At 48.9% G+C, this 20600-nt stretch overlaps 1 protein-coding gene across 1 annotated transcript in view; it reads right to left on the reverse strand.

The window, feature by feature from the left end:
* Positions 1–568: 568 nt before the first annotated feature.
* IGF1R (insulin like growth factor 1 receptor) overlaps positions 569–20600 on the reverse strand; it is a 273065-nt gene continuing 253033 nt past the window's right edge. The window contains exons 20-21 of the mRNA XM_037000618.2: positions 15405–15539; positions 569–7938 (exon numbers count right to left, since the gene is read on the reverse strand). Coding sequence (XP_036856513.2) covers positions 7551–7938; positions 15405–15539 — 523 coding nt within the window. The 3' untranslated portion in view covers positions 569–7550. The remainder of the gene's footprint in view (positions 7939–15404; positions 15540–20600) is intronic.

Below are 20600 nucleotides of genomic sequence, written 5' to 3' on the forward strand. Positions count from 1 at the left end.
TTCCTACCAAACCCATCTCACCTGGCAAATATGATGCCTGGACTGTAGAGTCCTTGGGGCAGGCCAAGACCATCAGCTAGAAAGTGACTAATGGTTTTGAGTGCCTCCAGTGAGCCCGCATTCTGTGCTTGCTTGGTTCCCACCTCCATCCTCTGAGGAGGTATACTGGCTGTGAGATACCACCGACGTGAGAATGTGAGGAGTTTAAGTCCTTTGTTGCAGAGTCACCCAGACCAAACCTGTCTTGGCCTGCCTTTTGTCAGTTGAAGGTATAGGAAAAGTCTACACATCAGTCAAAAATGAAGTGCAGATTTCTGTATTTTATATATTCAGATTTTCTTCTTGCTGATTTAATGGAGTGAGAAACAGAATAGCTTCCCTGTCTTCAACCAGCAGTTTGCATTCTGAGAAGGTTCAGCTGTCAGAAGTAAAGCCTTCACACAGAACACCTCCAAGTGACATGTGTGAACATGCATGCCACACATAGTTTAGCTTCCATGCCTCAGAAGCGTGGTGATTCTTGCAGGGGATGGTGGGGGTGATGGTGGCACAAAATCAGAGCCCAAAATGCATACAGAATTCTTTTATTTAACTTAAACCATGTGTACTTTTAACTACTAGAAAAAAGCAGAGTAAGAGAAACTAAAGTTGCCTTAGCTTCAGCCATTCAAAATAGACAAAGTTTCTTTTTTTCCCCATAATGTAAAGAATCCATAGTATATCGCAATAACAGGAATAAATTCTTACAACAGAATATACAAAAACATTTTGAAATTTTTTTCATCTACTGATTTTTTTATATAAACAGAGGAATTTTTTTAGGAATAATTTATACACAGAAAGTCATTTTATGTAACAAATTGGCCATGTTCTTACTTTTTTTTTTTTTTACTTTTTTAAAAAACTTTTTAAACAAGAAAACTCAGAAAATGCATTATTTTCGATGCATCCATTCCATCACGCCTTCTGGTTTGATTTTTTTCTTTTTTTTTTTTTTTTTTGTCCCAGAGGTAGACAGACTCTGGCAAACTTCGCACAACCTCACTGGCTTAGAAAGCAGACAGGTGTTTTTGCCAAGCATCTATTCCACCTGCATCTGTGTCTATGCAACGCCAAACCTCTGAATGAAAAGTTGAAAACAAAAAACAAATTGTTTCTGGACCTTTCTCCAATGTAGTGCAAAACACCCAGATGTTTCCAGCAAGGGGGATTTTGTGGAGTAGCATAGACACAGCCAATAATCCATTGGGAGCTAGAGGAAATGGAGTCAAACTTAACAAAAATAGCATGTAATTTTTATTAAAAAGGACTTGTTTTGGACTGGAAAATTGTATCTTCGGTGTTCTGCCTTAATAAAAATAAACAGGGTTTCTTCCCTGTTACAACAAAGCATTAATCCTGCTATATGAGGGATGTAAGCAAACGGCCCACACACACCAGAACTGTCATCTGTAGCATGAGAAGTCTGTGTGCGGTGACCACAGGGAAAGGCATTAGCTGTGCAATCAAATCCTCCCATGTCTAGGCATTGCAGAACTGTAAAACCCAAACCACTCAAAGCAGATGCTCAGTAGTGCCATGTGCACTTCTGGGCCGCAACACCTCTGCTGTTTCCTTGGCCAATGAGGTTCTTTCAGTCTGTTAAAATAGCTACACGCCAAAGGGAAATGACCAGTAAAAGATGATCCCCTTCCCAACCAGAGGGTTCTGGAAGACCAAGATACTGAAGATACAGAACTGCTTCTTAAATCATCATCATTCCTTTTTTATAAACTAGGGCACAAAGCAAGGGCTGGGGGGAAGGGTGAACCACGGCGTGGGTCAGGGAGAAATCCTTTTTTTGGCATATTGTAAAGCTAGCTAGTAAACAGGTGTCCTGAAAAAAATGGGTCACAAACACACATTTGCACACACAGAGAAAAAAAGTGTCTTTAAATTATTTTTTTCAATTATAAACTACAAACATTTTATAAAATTATTCTATGTTCTTACAAAAATGCAATGAAACATTTAATTAGTTCTTGTAAACCAGATCTTCGTCAACTGACTACCCGTAATCTACTGGACTGAAGAGCCCTATTGAAAACGCTAATGAGTGACTAATTAAAACAATGTTTACCAGAAAGAAGTGGACGCACACAAACGTGGACGTACAGATGAGTGATCATTATGTTCTTGCATCAACAAAATTAAACAAAACCCTAAAGTCATGCCCCAGAACTGACAACTGACAGTGCAGTTCATGTTCTTGAACAATTTGACTTAACTCCTCAATAACAGTTTTCAAAGTAGGATGTTAGGTTTATTTGTTGACACCAAATGCCCATGGATGACTGCTGAGCCTTGATGTGGTCTGATACCTTCAGAAACCATCAAGTTCAAAGCATGGCCCATACTTCTTCCGAGCCCTGAATCCCTCCGCTCATAATTCTTCTCTTCATGTCATGTCACGAGCCTCGTGACAGGGTTTCCTGCTGCCTGATCATTCCACCTTCAAGGAGTGTTCATCTGCTTTTCTCTAAATGACCAACTAGTCATCTAAGCTGGAGGACAAAAATGAAACCCTCTGGCCTGTCCACGGTCTGTATCTTCAGCATCTCTGGCAACAGAGGTTCAATCTAAACAACATCCTCTCTTGAAGTTCTCCTTTGTACCACCAACTCCGTCAGAGTGGTCTAAGGTTGGCTTTCATCACTGGTTCTTAAAGAGTAGATCTCTGGTCCATATCTCCCAATGCTGCTTAGCCCAGGAAATGAAAAAACAACCAACGAACACAGAAGTAACATTAACAAAAGGACAAACCCCAAACCTTAAATGCATTACTGGGGCGGCTGGAATGGGCCAAGGCATACCACGGAGCATTACTGTCACCTGGAGGGAGCCTGTTTTGGAAAGGAGTTGCCCTTGACATTGACCGCCCTGGGAGGACCCAACAGTGACAGTGGAGGACCTTGGACCAGCATCCTAGCCTCCTCACTGATCTGAGCTAGTGTGACCTTGCCACAACAGGAACCTGCATCACGGACGGCCACCTGCCCACACAGGTGGGCTGCTGAGAAAAAGGCTTCAGGAGAACAAACTGGCCTCGAATTTGGCATCATACTTGGCGCGTAAATCTGCTTTCCCAACCAAAACACACCACTTCGTGCCAAGCATTTTGCCACTGGGTAGTTCCACAATAACCACTTTCCTACCATGGAAATGTTCCAAGTCATAAGAAACAGGCTGGAAGGAGAGGCCAGTGTTGGCTGTGAACACGGTCTTCTATCTTCCAAGGAGGGAGCTCATTCCAACTGTGTGTCAAACGTCATGGTACCCCATAAGGGAGACGTGGGGTGGTCTGGGTCTCACACAGCTGAAGTTCAGTGTCTCCGGAATATTCCAGCTCCTGCTGCCTCAGGGAAGGGCTGTGTGTGATAATGTTTAATGCTCACATCAATTCAATGATGTGCCTCAGTGGTTCATGTTACTTCAAGCAGTGTGAGCTGCTGTCAGAAAGAGGTTGCATGGAAAATGCCATAACTCAGCTTGGTTAAATTATTTGGAGCATATGAAAGAGAGGAATCAAGAAGAGGGGGAATTCAGCATAAAACGAGGCTGGAACTGTGATACGTGATGCCTTGGTAGGGTGGAGGTGGGTGGTTTGGTCCAGCAAAATGACTGCACCATTGCCCAAGCAAAATTTTCTCTTTTATTTAAGTGTTTCTGAAGCATTTGTTATGATGGGCACTACGCTATTAGTGTTTTCTTTCTACCTAAAGAAAAGCCACCTACATAAAACAAAAACGAAAGGACACCGACAACTTGGACAGTTTAAACAAACCCTATAACCAGCTGAATGATCTGTAGAAATCCAGTTGTGGAAACCGGTAGGTATGTGCAAAGAGGAGAGGCCACTATCCCAAGGGGTCACCTCCAGTGTAGAAGAAGAAAGCCCTGATCAGCAGTATTTCCCAATGAGCTCAGGATCCCAGGGGACTTGGGATAGATGAGTAGTGTTCTCGCAGGAAGGAAAACGCCCCTGAGCTTAACTGCAGTACTGGAGCTGAAGGAGCCTGCCCCACTTTGGGAAAACCCCTGCCATGTCTCCCAGACAGAATCACCAGCGCCTGTAAGAGCAGCTGCTGGAGGCAGGGAGGCGCTGTCTGGCCCTGTGAGCAGCGGGATGGGGGGGCACAGGCACAACACCCCAGAAAGAGGCTGGGTGCTGACCACCGGCCCCTTCCAGCCTGAGGGTTTGGTCTGTGTTCCCCTGGGGGAGAAAGAGTGGAGGGGCAAGTCAAGGGACGGTCTGGAGAGGAAGGAGGGGGCTCTTCTCCTCCGTACATTCTCTATGGGACTAGCTGGGGGTCAGGAGCCTGTGCGCGCTCTGGCTTTAGGCCTGCAGGACGCCACTCCCGGTAGCTGCTGGTCTGTGCGGCTGAATTGAGCAGGCCGATTTGGGGGCCGCAGTGTGCGCTGAATGGAGCAAACCCAGACACCCACATTTACAGGAGGAGGGGTCTGACAGAGACTGTCCCCCTCAGCATTTCCTGTCCTCAAAGCCTGGGAGACTGCTCTTCCAATCACAGCATCCATTCACCATTCAGTCTGCACAGAGTCATTTGTTTCAAAGCCCAGCAGCCAAGGAGAGCCAGGTGGCCTCCCTGCCTCGGCTCTGGGGCTCTCCTCGCCTCGTGGCCAAGTGCAGGGGGCACTGGGCTGGCAGGAGGAAAGCCTTAACATTTCACAACCTCTTAGGAAACCTGGTTAGAAGAACAAAAGCAACACAAAACATGACATCTCAGAAAAAGGCTAGCTGTTTGACATGAGTGGAGGTGAGTTAGTGTTGCTTCAACCCTGGAGCACAGCCTGGCCTCTCCCTGCGTCACCTGGTGTGTGCGGCCTGTGGTGTGGATGAGGTTACCAGGATCAACGGCATACTGTCAGGTGCTGAGAAATGTGAGATGTATTCTTTTATATATATATATATACACATATAAAAAATAAGAGTGAGGTAGATAAATGTTTGAAAAAAAAAACGAAACCCAAAACTGTCCTGTCTTACACACACACACATACACACACACAAAAAAAACCCTTTTCTCAGTATTTAAATTCATAATGGGGCCTCTCTACAGTGATTGAAACTGGTATCACAAAATAAATTAAAAGAAAACTCCTACATATAATACCTTCTGAATTCACTTTTTTCTTTTTCTCATTTTTTAAAAGGGAAAAACAATGGGACACAGGCTAGAGAAAATAGTGGGACCCAAACTACTGACAAGCAAAAGCACTACAAACTTTCCTTTTTATGTTTAATCTCCAGTCACAACTAGCGGTCATCATATTCTAGCTTTGTTCTTACTCATAACTTACACATTCCCACCCCAGGAGCCTCTCTTGAGCTGTCGTCACTGTGGTGAGAAGTACAAAGAACTAAACAAGACCCCTGGGCCCGAGGACTTGGGTTCCTGGCCACGGAAATGCACGTCCGTGTCAGGGCCCTGCTCCTTGCTGTTGACCCCCCAGCTGCAGACTGGCAGGGGGCTGGCCATTGCCCTGTGGGTGCTGCCCTGTGCCCCTCCCTGCCAGTGCCAGCCAAGTCCCTGCGCGTTTTCTGGTTCTAAAGACAGGTCAGACTGGAGGGTGGTGGCAGAAGGCCACCGAGGAGACTGCAGCCTGCTGCACCCAGGGACTCAGCAGCTGTTTTTCAAGGGATGGAAGGATTAAATAGCCATTAAAAAAAATAAGGTAATCCAAATGCCTACTGTCTGCAGTTAAAACTGCTGTTGTACCCAAGAATTAAAAAAATAGATATATGTGTGTCACAACCAAAACAAAGGCAGGGAAAGAGAAGGTGAGAATTCTCAACAATGGTGCACATAAACACTGAACAAGGATGTACGAAATATTTAACCTTTTTTTCTGACCTGAGTTTGTATCGTGTCTTGCGCCGTAACAGACTCACGTGCTGTGAGAGCACGCTGAGGAAAGCGGGTGCGTGGCCCTCCAGGCCCACGCCCTCTTTCCGTCTCCTTCCCTCACCAGCCTCGTGCCCACAGAGCCTATGGATTAGAACACAGCTAACAGGGCGGGGGGAGGGGTGTGTATGTATAAAAAGGCATCAAACAGTTCATGGCAAATTATGTTCGATAAATATCAATTACCGGAAAAAGTGAAAGAAAGTCACGCACTCTAGTACAAAGCATAAGAAGTTTCTTGGAGTGAGCAGAAAGGGAAGCAGGGTAGACCTGAAGGTTTTCATAGATTAAATCCACAAAGATAAAGAACAAAAAAAATAGCAGCTTTTTTTTTCTGTACAGACGTATAGATGAATATCTGAACCGTAAAAAAGTTATAAAAGTGACATTAAAGACGATGTGTATGCAAATGTTTCATGGTCTAACATAGAACTGTAAGACCCATGAAGAAGTCCTAGTAACAGAGGAAATGTCAACAAAGCTTAGAATGCTTGAATTCATTTACTGCTTTTCTTCTTACTGTTTTGTGTGGTGTTTGAATTTCTTCCCTTGCAAACCTGCATAAACAGTTGGGCTGAGTCCCTGGAAACCCCTTCCCATCTGTGTCTTGGCGGGCTGGGAGCAGGGACAGGAGACTGGCACATGGAAAACCTTTACCCAAAGCCTGTCTTCCAGGTTCTCGACAGGGCCTGTTTTCTCCAGAATTCCTGTGGGGATAAGAGTAGGGGTAGGGAAGTGGGCCAGGGAAGCCAGTTCGGCTTCTCCCCATCTTCACCAAGAGAAATCCCATTCTGTCCAGTTCCCCCAGTAATAGCCTAGTCAAAAGCAGTAGGACCTGTGTGAACATGACACCCGAAGAGAACGCCAGGGGATGATGGGATGGAGTGCATCACCAACGAGGCTCTTCAACGGAGTGACTAGATAGCACACGCGCCCCGTGCCTCTGGGAACAAGAAAGTAAGTGCAAGGATTGTGAGGGAGAAACTTCAGCGTTTTGGTAGAATTTGGCAGCGATAAAATGGTGACAACCTTGGGTGAATGATGGCCCTTTTTAAATTACTTGTGTCCCTAAAAAGGTTAAAGATACAATTAAAAAGTTCCATCTCAACATGATTTTTATAAAGACCTATGGTGTCAGGCAGGTGTGTACAGGGGCACTGTGGGGCCACGGGGAGGGACAACCATTTCCTCAGTCTGGTCAAACGGATGTCTCAGCTTAGCTGGCGGCAAATATTTTTCCATTATGAAGCGGAAAGAGAAAGGAGAGAGAGAGAGAGATGAAAGAGAGTGAGGAGACTCGATTCTGAAGTATTCTGTTGCTATTAAGTGTTGTCATTAAGGTTCTTAAAGGCCCGTGTCAGTTAAGGGTTTGGGTAGGGAAATAAAAAGCTGCTTGCATATTGAAAAAGGAACATCCCAAATGTGTTTACTGCAGAGAAGCCGTCTCCCGTGGGCAGCAATGGCAGTTCTGAAGATCCACTGAGGTACAGGAGGCTGTGAATAGATTGTTAAAACTCTCTCCCCCCCACCCGCCGCCGAGCGTGCGCACACGTTACTGTTTGCACGGGATTCAGGATCCGAGGATCAGCAGGTCGAAGACTGGGGCAGAGGCAAGGCCCTCTCGTTCTTGCGTCCCCCATTCATGTGCGCGTAAGGCTGCCTCTCATCGAAGCTGGCGCGGAGCACCAGCACTCCAGGGCCTGGGCCGTTCTCGGCCTTGTGTCCCGAGAGTCTGTCAGGCAGCGGCAGGGAGGACGAGGAGGCGGAAGGGTCCAGGGGGACGCTCTCCATGTTCTCCGGCTCCAGGTCCAGCTCCAGCTCCTCCGGTTCGGGTGGCTTGTTCTCCTCGCTGTAGTAGAAGGAAACCTCCCGGAAGCCGGGCTCCATCTCGTCCTTGATGCTGCCGATGATCTCCAAGAAGGAAGGCCTCATCCGGGGATTGTACTGCCAGCACATGCGCATCAGCTCAAACCTGGGGGAAGACAGACGGAGGTGGGCCCCGCCGGGAAGGGGCCCACAGCCAGGCGGCCTCCCGGCCCCTGGCTGGCTTTCCCCTCCTAACGGGTGCCATGAGGGTTGGAAGGGGTTCTGCTGCTGCCTCTGGGAGCCTCTAGCTTTTTGTCTTGGTGGCCCAAAGAGCTGCCAGCACCTCCTGTCTTATGTCTCATCACTTTATCCAGGATCCAGGACCCTCCACCATATGAACCCAAACCCTCATTTCCTGAGAAGGGCAGATCTGGGGTTACACAGAGTCCATCATTACAGGTATTATTTACAATGACAGTGCTAAGAAATGAAAAAAACAAACAGCAAACCACCTTTGTATTTGAAGCATCTCTTGTAGCCACTGAATAAACATATCTGGAATTAGAATACAGGAAACCCCTGGTTTGTTGCTAAGACTGAGGAGTGATGGCAGCTTTCCCTACAGCAGTCTCTCCTTTAATCCCACCTATGCTATTTATAAGCTCCCTCCTGGTGGCAGGGGACCGCTGGCAGAGAACCCGAGGCCCAGGCGGGGTGAGCTGGCACAGCTGCAGGACAGGAGCGCACACTCCAAGTCTGCCGTCCCCACCTGGCACTGGGGGCTGAGGCTGCAGCGGCCACACAGTGGCAGAGCCCGGCCTGTGATCCAGGCTGAGCTAAGATGCCTAAGAGTCCCAAAGAAGACATGAATCCAGATCCCTGCGAGCCAGTGAGGGGCAGCCCTGTGCAAGAGTCACCTTTCAGGCAAGGGACAGGCAGAGGGCACGGTGGGAAGTCCACGCTGTGCCTGCTTCTCATCAGCTGGGCCAGGATGGCACTTGGGCTGTAAACCTCTGTGAAGCGCCCAGAATCACGTGGGCCACAGGAGTCCTCCTGGTGGAGAACCCGAGGGGGAGGGCCTGGGAAGGAGGACTGCTGCCGAGAGAGCCAGCTGCCCTGTTCCAGGATGGCCCGGGCCTCGACAGGGCACGCGGTGGCTGCAGGAGGAGGAAGGAGCGCTTCTTACTAACCCAGAATGCGGGGAGCCAGCTAAGGAGACCTTTGCAATAAAAAGAAGGGTGACCAAGTAGACATCCGGGCTGGCCGGAGGGTGCAGAGGCTCCGAGAAGGGATGGGCCAGCTGCCCTCTCTCATGTGAGTCTGAAACCGGAGTGCCTTCGTCCCTTCCATTTCCATGCTGGCCAGAAAATTCTATCCTCTGTTTTGTTTTAAAACTTTTGGATAAAGAGATGCTTTTCAATGACAATCGCCAAATGGAACTTCCTATACCTAGGAAGAGCAAAGCACCCCACATGGCTTCCAGCCTCTGTCCGGCTGGCAGACAGACCATCTGCTTCCGTGTGGCCCCAGGGCAAGTTCCAAGGGGCGAGAGCCCAGGTTTTATGTATGAACTGCTTTATCCTCACAACTCTGACAGGCAGGTGTATTTTGTGATGAGGAAGTGGAAGCACCAAGAGATTTAAGTACTTTGTCCAAGATTACAAACCAGCAAGGGTAGAGCTGGGATGTTTCTCTGTTAAGCAGTATAGCTACACTTTGAACACCACCAAACTCAGAAAATGGCATTTTTTTTCAACCTAAATAAGAGAGACCATGATCCTTCCAGGAGACTGTCCCCTCTCAGTCACAGGTGTGGGGGGGATTTACAATGATAAACGGGCAGCTCCTGCCTCAGTTCCCATGGCAGACAGTCCTGGCCTCCCATACCTCCATTATTTCCTAAGAAAAAGGACCCCTTTTTCTTAGTAAGTAAAGAGGGCCAGAAACACACGAAATCCCTCTCTATGGCTTAGCTGCGATTTCCTCTCAGCTGAAATATCCAAGCAGAAGCGCAGCCAGGGCCAAGAACATGTGGTGTGTCCTGGCTCTGTGTCCCTGGGGCCCAGGGCTGAGGAGGTGCCACCAGGAGGGGAGTGACACAAGTGACATCAGCCTGAACAAGCCACGTAATGCCGGTCTCAAACCATCCCAGAGTCACAGCCCCTCCAGTGCTGCCCATAAAAGGAAGTCTTTTCTGCTTTGTAGGCCTCAAGACCTTGTTTACATGATCTCCACAAGAAAACTTTCCAGTAGACTCTAGAAGGATTTATAAGCTGATAAAACTCTTCAACAAAGCACAGTTTTTACAACTAGTCAGCTCTAGTGAGTCAGAGCACATCCTTTGGTGAATGCCCCCTATTGGGGGTGCAGAGATCCCTTTGCACTGAGGCAGGAACAAGACCCAATGCGGCTGCTTCCAGAGACACGTGATCCTAGGCGGCTGGGCGATGGTCGGGGTGTGAGGCAAGAGGTACTGCCTCTTCATGCTGCACATGGAGGCACCTCCGTACGCCCACCCCATTCTCAGCCCTCCTCTGTGCACTCCCAGGTTGTGGTCACAGCCAAGATGCAGGAGGCAGCCCAGGAGCTGAGCAGCATTAGCAGCTTCAGTCCGAGTAATGCCTCTTCCAACAAAGAGACACCAGGTTCCAGAAAGGACCTGGGGGTTCAGCGCACCTCTCCTCCACCAGCCTCTCAGCAGCCCTGAAAGGCAGGGGTGTCTACAGCCATTTCTCTTGCCAGCAGGGCCCGCCTGAGCCGTAGCCCCAGGCTACACTGGGAAAGCCCACTGAGAGGTTAACTGGGCAGGACTGGCCATTCCTGCCCGTTTGGATCCTACTCAGGCACTCGGTCCCCACAGAACCAGCCCAGGATTCCCAGCAATGTGGGGGTTTTAATCAGCAAGAGGACAAACCATGCTGAAGACTGCATGACATCAGAGCCGCCTGAGTTTGCTTCACGCTCCCCTCTGCGGGGCTGCCTCTGGGCTAGAAAGTTCCAGTGCCGCCCTGAATGTCCTACACTGGGGACTTCCCTGGCAAGGGTCCTGACACATGGCATTGTGGGAGGTTTACCCGCAGAGGCTATGGCTTCTCGGCTCATGATTTAGGACTCACTGCTCCCCTCTGCCACAGCCCCTATCCTGCAGCATTCGGATCCAGTCTTTCCAGAGGCCAGATTCAGAAAGCTACGCCATGCCTCACAGCCCGCTGCTGGGATGTCAGCAGTCAGCATGCATTCAGAGGGGCTCAAGGACTTCTGTGGTGTAAGTGTGGAGACCTAAGTGGAAGGCAAGGTTCAGGATGGCCCTTGCCGTCAATTTAAAATACGGGTCCGCCAGCGAACCACAAGCTGAATGTGGTCTCATGCCGCTTGCAGAGTGGATTGAAACTGAGTTTCAGCGTGAAGACTCATAGGCCTGGACATCCTGGGACTTGGACCATGGAGGCTTCCCTCTAAAGCCTGAGCCTCTGTGCTCCCAAGAGCGTGGGGCTCTGTGGCTGTTCCAGAGGTGCCTGCTTCCCTTGCTGGCAGGTGACACCAACAGCTGAAGCACCTTCCTGCTGCTGAGCTGAAGTCCGCCGGCAGCCAGTGCACACGCAGCCCCAACAGTAGCCTATCGGTTGGTGCCCGGTCAGACCTCTGGCACCCTACAACTGAAGCATTTCCTCTTCCACACAGAGGCCCAGCAGGGCATTCAGGAAACCCGAGGGCTCAGTGAATTTCCTCTCCTTTGGGAGAAACAAGAGCGTGTTGTTTCGATTCTTGTAATAAAAGAACCCCTCTCCCAGAACACTTCTTCCTTCTCTGAGTTCATCTGCGCCTTCAGAAGGACAACACAGACGCTCCCTATGAAACCAGCTCGGCCCCTTGCATTTCATTCTTTTCTGAGAAGGGAGAACAATTTGCCAACAGGGTTCTGGATGGCAAAGCAGAAATGCTTCCTGAATTAAACATTCAATATCCATGAGTAACCTGTCCGTGTAAATTTCCTTGTCACTCTATGCTGGGAACAGGAAGTGCACTGCCTTTCCCATGGCAGGTGGGCTGCTTCCCAGGCATATTAAATTAATATAAAATTCCAGTCACCTGGAGGCGGATCAATTTGAAGAGTCTCACAAGTTTCTCAGAGACAAACATTTCCTTGAGTCAAGAGAAAGTTCAGAAACAACACCTCTTCTCCCACCACCCAAACCAGAGGAACAAAGCTCACACCTGCTTTCCTGGACTGTTTCTAGGTTTGCTAGAACACCACGGATTGTAGTATCTGCCTCTCTTCTGGCACTACGCATACCTATGCCAATTCAGTGGGCATCACTCCTCATATTCCATTACTGATATATTCCATTTTTGCTTGAAAGGAAGACTTTTCTGGTCACGGGCTGACAAGAATACAGTGACCACACTGTTCAGAGTGGTGAGCAGTCGCCTGTAGAGGAAACTGGGTGTCTTTGAGGTATGGTGGCCAACCTCCAGCACCCCAGCAATCCTCACTTTCTGGGATTCATGCCCTGAGTATTCACCTCCCCTTCGAACAGGACTTCCTGTGCAACCCACAGAAGACGTGGGACACTATGGAGTGAAACTCAAAGGTTAGGACCTAAGGGGCACTCTGGCTTGTGCTTTGTGAGCACTTACTCTTGGGCAGGGTAGGCAAACCATGGGCCTGTGGGCCAAATCTGGCCTGCTGCCTGGTTTTGTAAGGCCTATGAGCTAAGAATGGTTTTTGTATTTGTAAATGGTTGAAAAAAGTCAAAATAATATTTTGTGACAACATGAAAATTAGGTGAAATTCAAATTTTAGTATCCGAAAATAAAGTTGTATTGACACATAGCCTTGTTCGTTCACCTGATGTCTATGGCTGCTCTAGCACTAGGACAGCAGAGCTGAGAGGCTGCAGTCATGACCTTATGAGAACACAGTGCTAAACACTCAGCATATTTACTACTTGTCCTTATAGAGCAAAGGTCTGCCGAACCTGCCCTAGGAGAAGCCAGCTACCTGGCACAAGGACCTTGCACAGCATCGTGGAGAAACGCAGGCCTCTCAGGGCACTCAGCCCATGAGTGCTCCACCTTGGAAGTGGCTCCCAGCCTCATGCAAGCCATCAGGGGCCTGCAGGCCTGGAGGGCAGCTAGACTGCAGCCTCGGGAGACCCTGAGTCACAGCCTCCAGCTAGGCTACTCTGATTCCCCCAACTTCAGTGAGACAATGGATGCTTATTGTTTAAACTGGTAGGTTTGAGGTAATGTTATATTGTACTAAAAACCTAATATAGGTAGGGGGAGAGAGAATTTCCATGCTCAGCAAGAAAATGCATTAAGTGATCTTTTCAGTCTCTCTCAACTTTGAATCCTGAAAACTAAAGAGGCTGTACTGGGAAGTTCCTCAATGAGGAACCCAGGAACCCCATGTCCCCCATACATACTGCCCTCTGAGAAACAGAGCCTCCTGTCACTGGTGGTCATTATTAGGAGCACCTGCGGGTTTCCTAGTCCAGGCCCATGATCAGATGATTTGTGGGTGCCCCTCTCCCCAACACACACACAGACACATGCATATGCACATGCCAATGCAGAGGTGTTGCCTTTGCTGTGGCAATGTCTGGCCCTCTTTCTTATTCCATGCAAGCTGTCCATGGGACAGAACTGGCTTTGGCTGAACAAACATTCAGAAGCAGCAGTTAAAGAGCACAACACCCGGCTAATGTACTCCTGAGGCACGCAGTCCTATGCCAAGTGTCCGCCCACTGCCCCTCCGCCCCTCCGCTGCACAGCGGGACCGTGAGAGCAAGGCGGCCACCGCTCCATGGGCTCAGTCATGGTAGCAACACTCGAAGTGCTTTAGACAAAAATGAAACCTTGGTTGTTGATAGGACAATGGTTTCTACTTCCCAGGCCGTGGTCATCAGATTCTGTGGGGGTCCCCAGGATCCCTGCCCTTGGGGTAAACTCCCCTTGGGATCGCCTCCACTGAATGTGGGTGGGATGTGTGGATATGACAGGACTTCACTCCTGTATTTAGGCTTCTAATCAGTTGACTGCAAGTTAAACAAAAGGGATTACCCTGGGTGGGTGGGACTTGATCAGGTAAACAAATGGGAAAAGCTCAGAGCGGTCCTCTTGCTGACCTGACAAGGCCTGTGGAGGGCAGGCAGCAAAGACTGGGGGCGGCCTCTGCCTCTAGGAGCCGAGCACTGTCCCCGGCCAATAGCCAACCCCGGTCCTGTAGACACAGGGTGCGGAATCCGGGCAACAACCTCAAGGACGGGGCTCTGAGCCTCAGGTGGCCACAGCCCCGGCAACATCTTGATTCCAGCCACCTGAGACTGAGCAGAGGCGCCACACACCGGTGTCTGGATTCCTGACCCAGGGGAACTGGGACCAGATGGCCAAAGCCATCATGGCTGTTTCAGGACCAATGCCCCTGGCACCCCCTGGACTCAGGGTCTGACTCCTATCTGTAAACCATCCCACCATTACAGGGCCCAGTCCAAGTCAGTGCTCCCTTGAGGCCTGGTGTATGGGCAGGTGGCAGATTTGGGAGTCTTCCACACAGGCAAGGAGACAGACAGCCCAATTTCCCATGGTTCCTTTCCAATGTGAAGCTGAACCTGTCCTGAAAAGCACTTCTGGAAATTCCTGAATTGGTCTTGAGGTACTAGTGATAGCCTACCTTCTCCTTGTCAGAATCCAGAAGAATCTCTGCGCCCTGCACTGTAAGTTGAAAACAAGTCCATTGTCCCCACCTGGACCTGTCCCACAGCTGACAACGCCCCACAGAACACTGTCACCACATCTCTGACTCGTTCAGCGAAAGACAGCAAGGCCCTCCGGCCTTCAGCAGCTCTGACCTCCACCAGCAGTGAGGCCCACGAGGCAGCACAGACACTTTCCCCATTATCTGGCTAGTCATAGCAACAAGCTGAACAGATTTCTTTGAAAAGAAGTGGTGGAAGGAGACAAATTTTCCAGGGCCCCAAGCTGTGTGTGCCCAGGTGTGTGTCTGCAGGGTCAGCTGAACCATGTTCCAGGTTGACCGGGTCATTGGATGAAGCTCCAGAAAGTGTGTCACTTACATAGTTTATGACTTTTGTAAACACTTAACAGAGCAGACGTGTGGGGGGATGGCAGTGTGGTGGCAGTACGCTGCAACTACCCGAGAGAAGAGGGTGAGGTTTACTCCACACAGTGCATGAAGGAGTCAGGACCTTACGCGTGCACCACCTGCAGTGGCTCACTCAGGCCGGCAGGAAGCTGGGGAGAGAGAGGCTCCAGAATTCAGCTTAAGAGTGATCAGTGCCAAGCTGTTGCCTTTTGTTCTTTTTAAAACCTTTGCAAGGAGAAGACGAGTAAGAATTGGTTTGGTCAAATTTCATAGACACATTTGGCCTGAGAAACCATGGTGCAAACTGCAAATCAGAACTAAAGCGTTAAGGAAGATGGGGTGGAATTAAGGTACCTGTACAGGTTCCTTCCAGCAGGATAAACCCTCTTCTAAGCTGCTCAGACCACTACAGTGGTTGCCTGGCCAGAGAGACTGGCTCTCAGAACTAGTCTCATGTGACCCAGGACAAGCATGACTGCGGAGGGAAATCGGAGGGAGAGGTGTGGGGGCCCAGGAATACATACAGCATGTCAGGGCAGTTGTCCGGCTTGTCCAGAAGGCCGCCCTCCATGACAAAGCGGAGAACTTGCTCGTTGGACAAGCCCTGGTACGGCTGCTCGGCCAGTGTAGCGATCTCCCAGAGGACGACCCCAAAGGACCTATGGTGAGAAAAGAAACGTTGAGGGGCTCAGAAGGCATGGAGAGACCACATGGCCCTCTCCTTTCTGGCACTTCTTCTGCCCCAGGCCCTGAAAAACTGCTCTCCCTGCAGTGACAGGGCTTGTGTTAGTGCACCAGGCACTGGGCTGTGTGGAATGTCTATCCTGTGTCAAGTCAATGCAACCCTAGTGGCGCAGCTGAGGAAGCCGAAGAGGAGGGGCTTTCAAGGTCCTTTGAATGGCCAGGAAGCTCCTGATCTCTGATTGGAACCCTGGACAAGCTGAGTTCAGACCGCGTATGCCCGTAAATGTGCAGGTTCCAGGGCCCTGCTGGGACAGTGATTTAGTGGCTTCAAGTGCAACCTGGGACAATCAAGCTGTTCAACAAGCATCTCTGTTTTGGAAACTTGCACCCAAGTGCCCCTCAACACCAGCTGCAGAGTAGATTCCCCTGGTGAGTTTTGAAAGCATTACGGATGCCTGTGCCCCTGACCGCAGTTCTGACTTCACTGCTCTGCAGTGGGGGCCTGAGTCTTGATACTGACACCTCCACGGGGATCTTACAGCCCAGGGGGACCAGGGTGGAGAGAAACCCTGTAGGAGCCGGGCTGCTGCTGGCCTGTGATGGGCTCAGGCTCCCAGGTGTGTGTGTGGGTGGGGGGCTCATGGACACAAAGAATTCTTAAGCATGGAGTTCAGCTGAGGAGAAGGGGGCGGCTGAGGAATAAATTAAGCAAGGGGGGCAGAGAGTGACAGTGCTACGCATGCACTTCTGCCTGTCAGTTTAGAAGATCCAACCATTGAAAAACAAATTAAAATAGATAATAAGTGTACTCAGAAATTTCAGATAGTGATGCAAAAGGAGATGCTGTAATCTGCAAAATAAAGGTGCCTTTCCAGCACACATTGCCAGTTCTACAAATTCTCTATGGTCTATTTGCCTTTACATTCAGTTCCTTCCAGCAGAATAAAGCGGGCTGCTCAGCAGCCAACAGCTGAGGGGCTTCCAACCCGACCAGGGCAGGCCAGGGGTGCTGGCAAAGCCACACCAAAAACTCAGGAGCAGGACAGTTCCTACTGAGACCTCTTGGGATCCTGGCCAGGAGCCCAAGCCAGGAGGGCCTCAGACTCCATCAGAATGTTTTATTCACTGCTTCAGCTACTTTCCATCGACAAAAGGTTTTTGTACACATTGATACTAAGAGATGTTAGACATAAATAGAATCTTAGCAATCGGAGGACTGACCCACCCAAAATCCTATTTAACTTCTAGTGACCAAAATATAGTCTTTACATTGCACAAGAGACCCCAAAAAAGCCAAAGACCCAGAGGCCAGGGCGCAGCATTCAGAGCCCGGGGCTGAGGGCACAGGCTTCTCCATCAGCTCTGGCGGTGGGGGCTCTGCGTACAGAAAGCAGCCTGGTTACAGAAGTAGCTGTAGCTCCCAACCTTCGTGTCTGAAATGTGGTTGCAGTACAAGAAATCACAAGCTTGCTGTTTTTATTGACTGCAGGCCTGGCCTGAGAAATAATCTGAAAGTGAGGCTGTCTCCCAGGCCCACTTCTCTCGCTTTCCCTGGCTGTGCTCGCTGCTATTCAAGCCGCCAATTCTAACTGGGTGGCTTCCACACTGCTTCAGCCCCAACCACTCCGTGTCAGGCTCCCAGTAATAAGCAGATATCCTGCTTGAATGAACCTCAACAGATACTGCTTTCTTTTTTTTTTTCACAAAGTGAAGGTATGTGACAACTCTGTTGAGCAAGTCTATCGGCACCATTTTTCCAACAGCACTTGCTCTCTTTGTATCTCTGTGTTATATTTTGGTAATTCTCACAATATTTCAAACTTTTTCATTATTATTATATTTGTTATGGTGATCTGTTAGCAGCAATTAGGACTCACAGAAAGCTCAGATGATGATTAGCATTTTTTAGCAGTGAAGTATCTTTTAATTAAGATATGTACATTGTTTTTGTAGACATAATACTATTGCACACTCAATAGACTACAGTATAAACTCAACTTTTATATGCACCGGGGAATGAAGAAATTCATATGACTCACTTTATTGGGATATTTGCTTTATTGCGGTGGTCTGGAACCGAACCCACAATTTCTCTGAGGTATGCCTGTACTTGGCGAACCACAGCCTCAACATGTGTCAGACTGAGCTGTCTTGCAACCCTGTTCTTCTTCTGGCCTCACTGCAGGTGATGCCCCATTCCACCTGTGTGGCCACCCTGAGGTCATCCTTCCTTCGGTCTCCTCAGTCCCACCAGAGTTGCCAATTCAGGCACAGCTTTGTGCAAAGGTCTGGTCTCCTCCATTTCTTCCCTGAGCACTTCCTCAGTACAGGCGGTCCTCCTCACCTGGCCTGTAGTCCTCCTCCTGTTGGGCACTGACATCTTATTCAATGCAGCCTTACACTCTAGCCACTGTGAACTGAAAACACAGCTCTAGCTCACTCTCATGTTCAGAAGACACTATCCCGTTAAAAGTCTTTTTTGCAGAGCCTGCAGAATTAGTTCCAAACTCTTAACACAACATCCAAGGCCTTCCTTGATCTCTCTTTAGTCTAAGTCCCTCAAGGAAGCCACTACCATGGCTTCCCCCAGCATCCCCACTGCTAGGAATCTGCTGGCTCACTGCTCTGCAGGTGACAGTCTAGGTGGCCACAACTCTCTTTTGGGAAGGCTTCCATGATTCCAACCCGTCAGGGTCACTTCCTCTGTTTCACAAGACTTTATTCCACAAGAATGGGGACTGTGACTCTAGCCACCCTGTTCTTGCATGCATGAGCACTGTGCCAGGCTCTCCAAGAGCACTTTTATTGGAACTGTTGTGTGATATATTGCTTGACAGCAAGGGCCATTTAATGCTAAAATCTGGTCATCCTTCACAGGATAGGACCAGTTGAGTCCAGCCATTTTCCTGCCCCAGTTTATGGGGGCAAAACCATTTTTACCCAGTGCCAACTTGCCTCCCTGGCATCATCAGTGGTCATCATCAGAAACCAAGGTACTGCAGAGCCAGCAGGGAAGGCATATGTTCCTCACCAGACCTCACCTACTAGGCAGGGCAACCTTACCCCCTGGTTTAACCAAGGCCAGTCAGAGGCACTGAGAAATAGGCAACACCCATGTGCTTTTCAAAGCAGGTAATTTATAATCTGGCATTGGCATTAATGCCTTAATATAAAACAAGTCATGAATTTTGTGGACAGATTTCATCTTTAAACATTAGATAAAAGCCTTTCCAAGTAGAGAACAACTTCCTGTGAGTCTTACCTCAATGCCAGTGCTGGCTGGGCACACCTCACCACAGCAGGATAGGATCGGGTCAATATCCCCCCGACCAGTAAATTGAAACCTACAGAGATAACCACATTCCCCACTGACATGAACTAGCCCCTGAAGAAGCAAATAACCCTAAAAGGGTGCAAGCAGCCCTATATGTCTGCAGCCATTTGGAAAGCTGCTTAGGGAGTCAAGAAATGAAGACTGTCATCATAGGGTGTTCCAGATGCCTGGGAAGACAGCACAACTCTAAGTGTAGGTTCCAGCTACTCAGTCCCTTGCCCAGTTTCCTCCGTGCCTGCAGGGCCCACTTCTTGGGTGTCTTCTAACCCAAAGGAACCATTTGCAAGGGACTGGGGCTACAAGGGAGCTATAGGAGCAAGCACACTGGCCAAGGGCCTGGGAATAACATCTTGAGGGACAGTAGGAAAATCTGCAGGTGTTTCAATGGAAGAAACCACCTCCTCATGACTCCAGGGCCTGCCTCCTCATACACAGAGCAGGGTGTGTGACTGCGCTACAGAGAAAAGGGCTGACGGGGTGTCAGCAAGAGGCCGATGTAGGCACAGCTCGAGAAAAACCTGCAAAGAACAAGGACATCTTAGGAATTAGCCTGTCTTTGTCAGGGAGGGAGTAAGCAGTCCCTGGAAACAGCCAAGCAGAAGCTCAACAACCAGCTGTCGAAAACACTGGATGGGACTTGGGATTAGACCTGACCTCAGAGACACTTTCCAATCCTGATCCTGGGGTCTCTCTCACAAAGCCTAACACAATTCTTTGTATTTCTTTCTAGATTTTAACTATTTGGGAATGACTGTGCTACTGAATACAAATCTAAAATGACTTCCATTCCTTGGAGGAGAGCTTTAGACCCTGGGCAGCTGAGAAACCTCCCACATTGGCCAACATCCTGGCCCACCTGACCTGCGTTATCCATAAAGGCTGTCATTAAAACAATAACAAAAACTTAAATCCTGTCAATGCCTGAGCACTGAAAGGAATGAATATCAAATGCCTACTTTGTTTACATTGCTTTTTGCTTATTGGTTTATAATGTGTATGTCATCACAAGAGAGAAACGGCACTGAATGCCCCATGGGCCCCTTTGTTGCTGCCTGTCACAGTAGTCACTAACCAGAATTGGGGTAAAATTAGCCTGTGAGATATGAACAACTCTAGTTTTATCCTCCTAACCTGCCTGTGTTTTCCCTAGCTCTTATGGTTTTCTATTTTATTGTATTGTAAGCTGACCCCCAAGCTTCAGGAGGCATGGAGCCTAGCATAAACAGAGGCATGCACAGGTCCAGGTCTGTCCTCTCCCCATCATCTCTATAACTAAAAACGGTGTTGAGCACTTTGATTTGACAGTAAAGAGATAACCATCTTGGACAGGCTGATTGCGAAACAGCTCAAGAAGCAATCAAGCTTTGCCAGGTCATATTCAAATGCTATTTCCAATTTGCACCTGTCTTCCAAATGAGATCCAACACTCTTGAACTGCAGCAGGTTCATGAGGTTAAAGAAAATGATGTCGGTCACTATTTAAATAGCTCCTCTATGTGGTCATCCAGACAGTTGAAGTAAACAACTAGCTTTTCTGTAACACATCAGCAATGGGATCTCCTGAGAGGACGGCCGAGAAACTAGTTGACATTCTGGAAGGTAGATGTGCCAGGGCTTTCGCCTGCCAAGAACCTCAGTGGTATTTCTGAAACTGTCCATTTCTCCACAATGTTGCTGAATTGCAATAAACAATAATGTTGAG

Source organism: Manis javanica, chromosome 18, assembly GCF_040802235.1.
Source record: "Manis javanica isolate MJ-LG chromosome 18, MJ_LKY, whole genome shotgun sequence".
Lineage (NCBI taxonomy): Eukaryota > Metazoa > Chordata > Mammalia > Pholidota > Manidae > Manis > Manis javanica.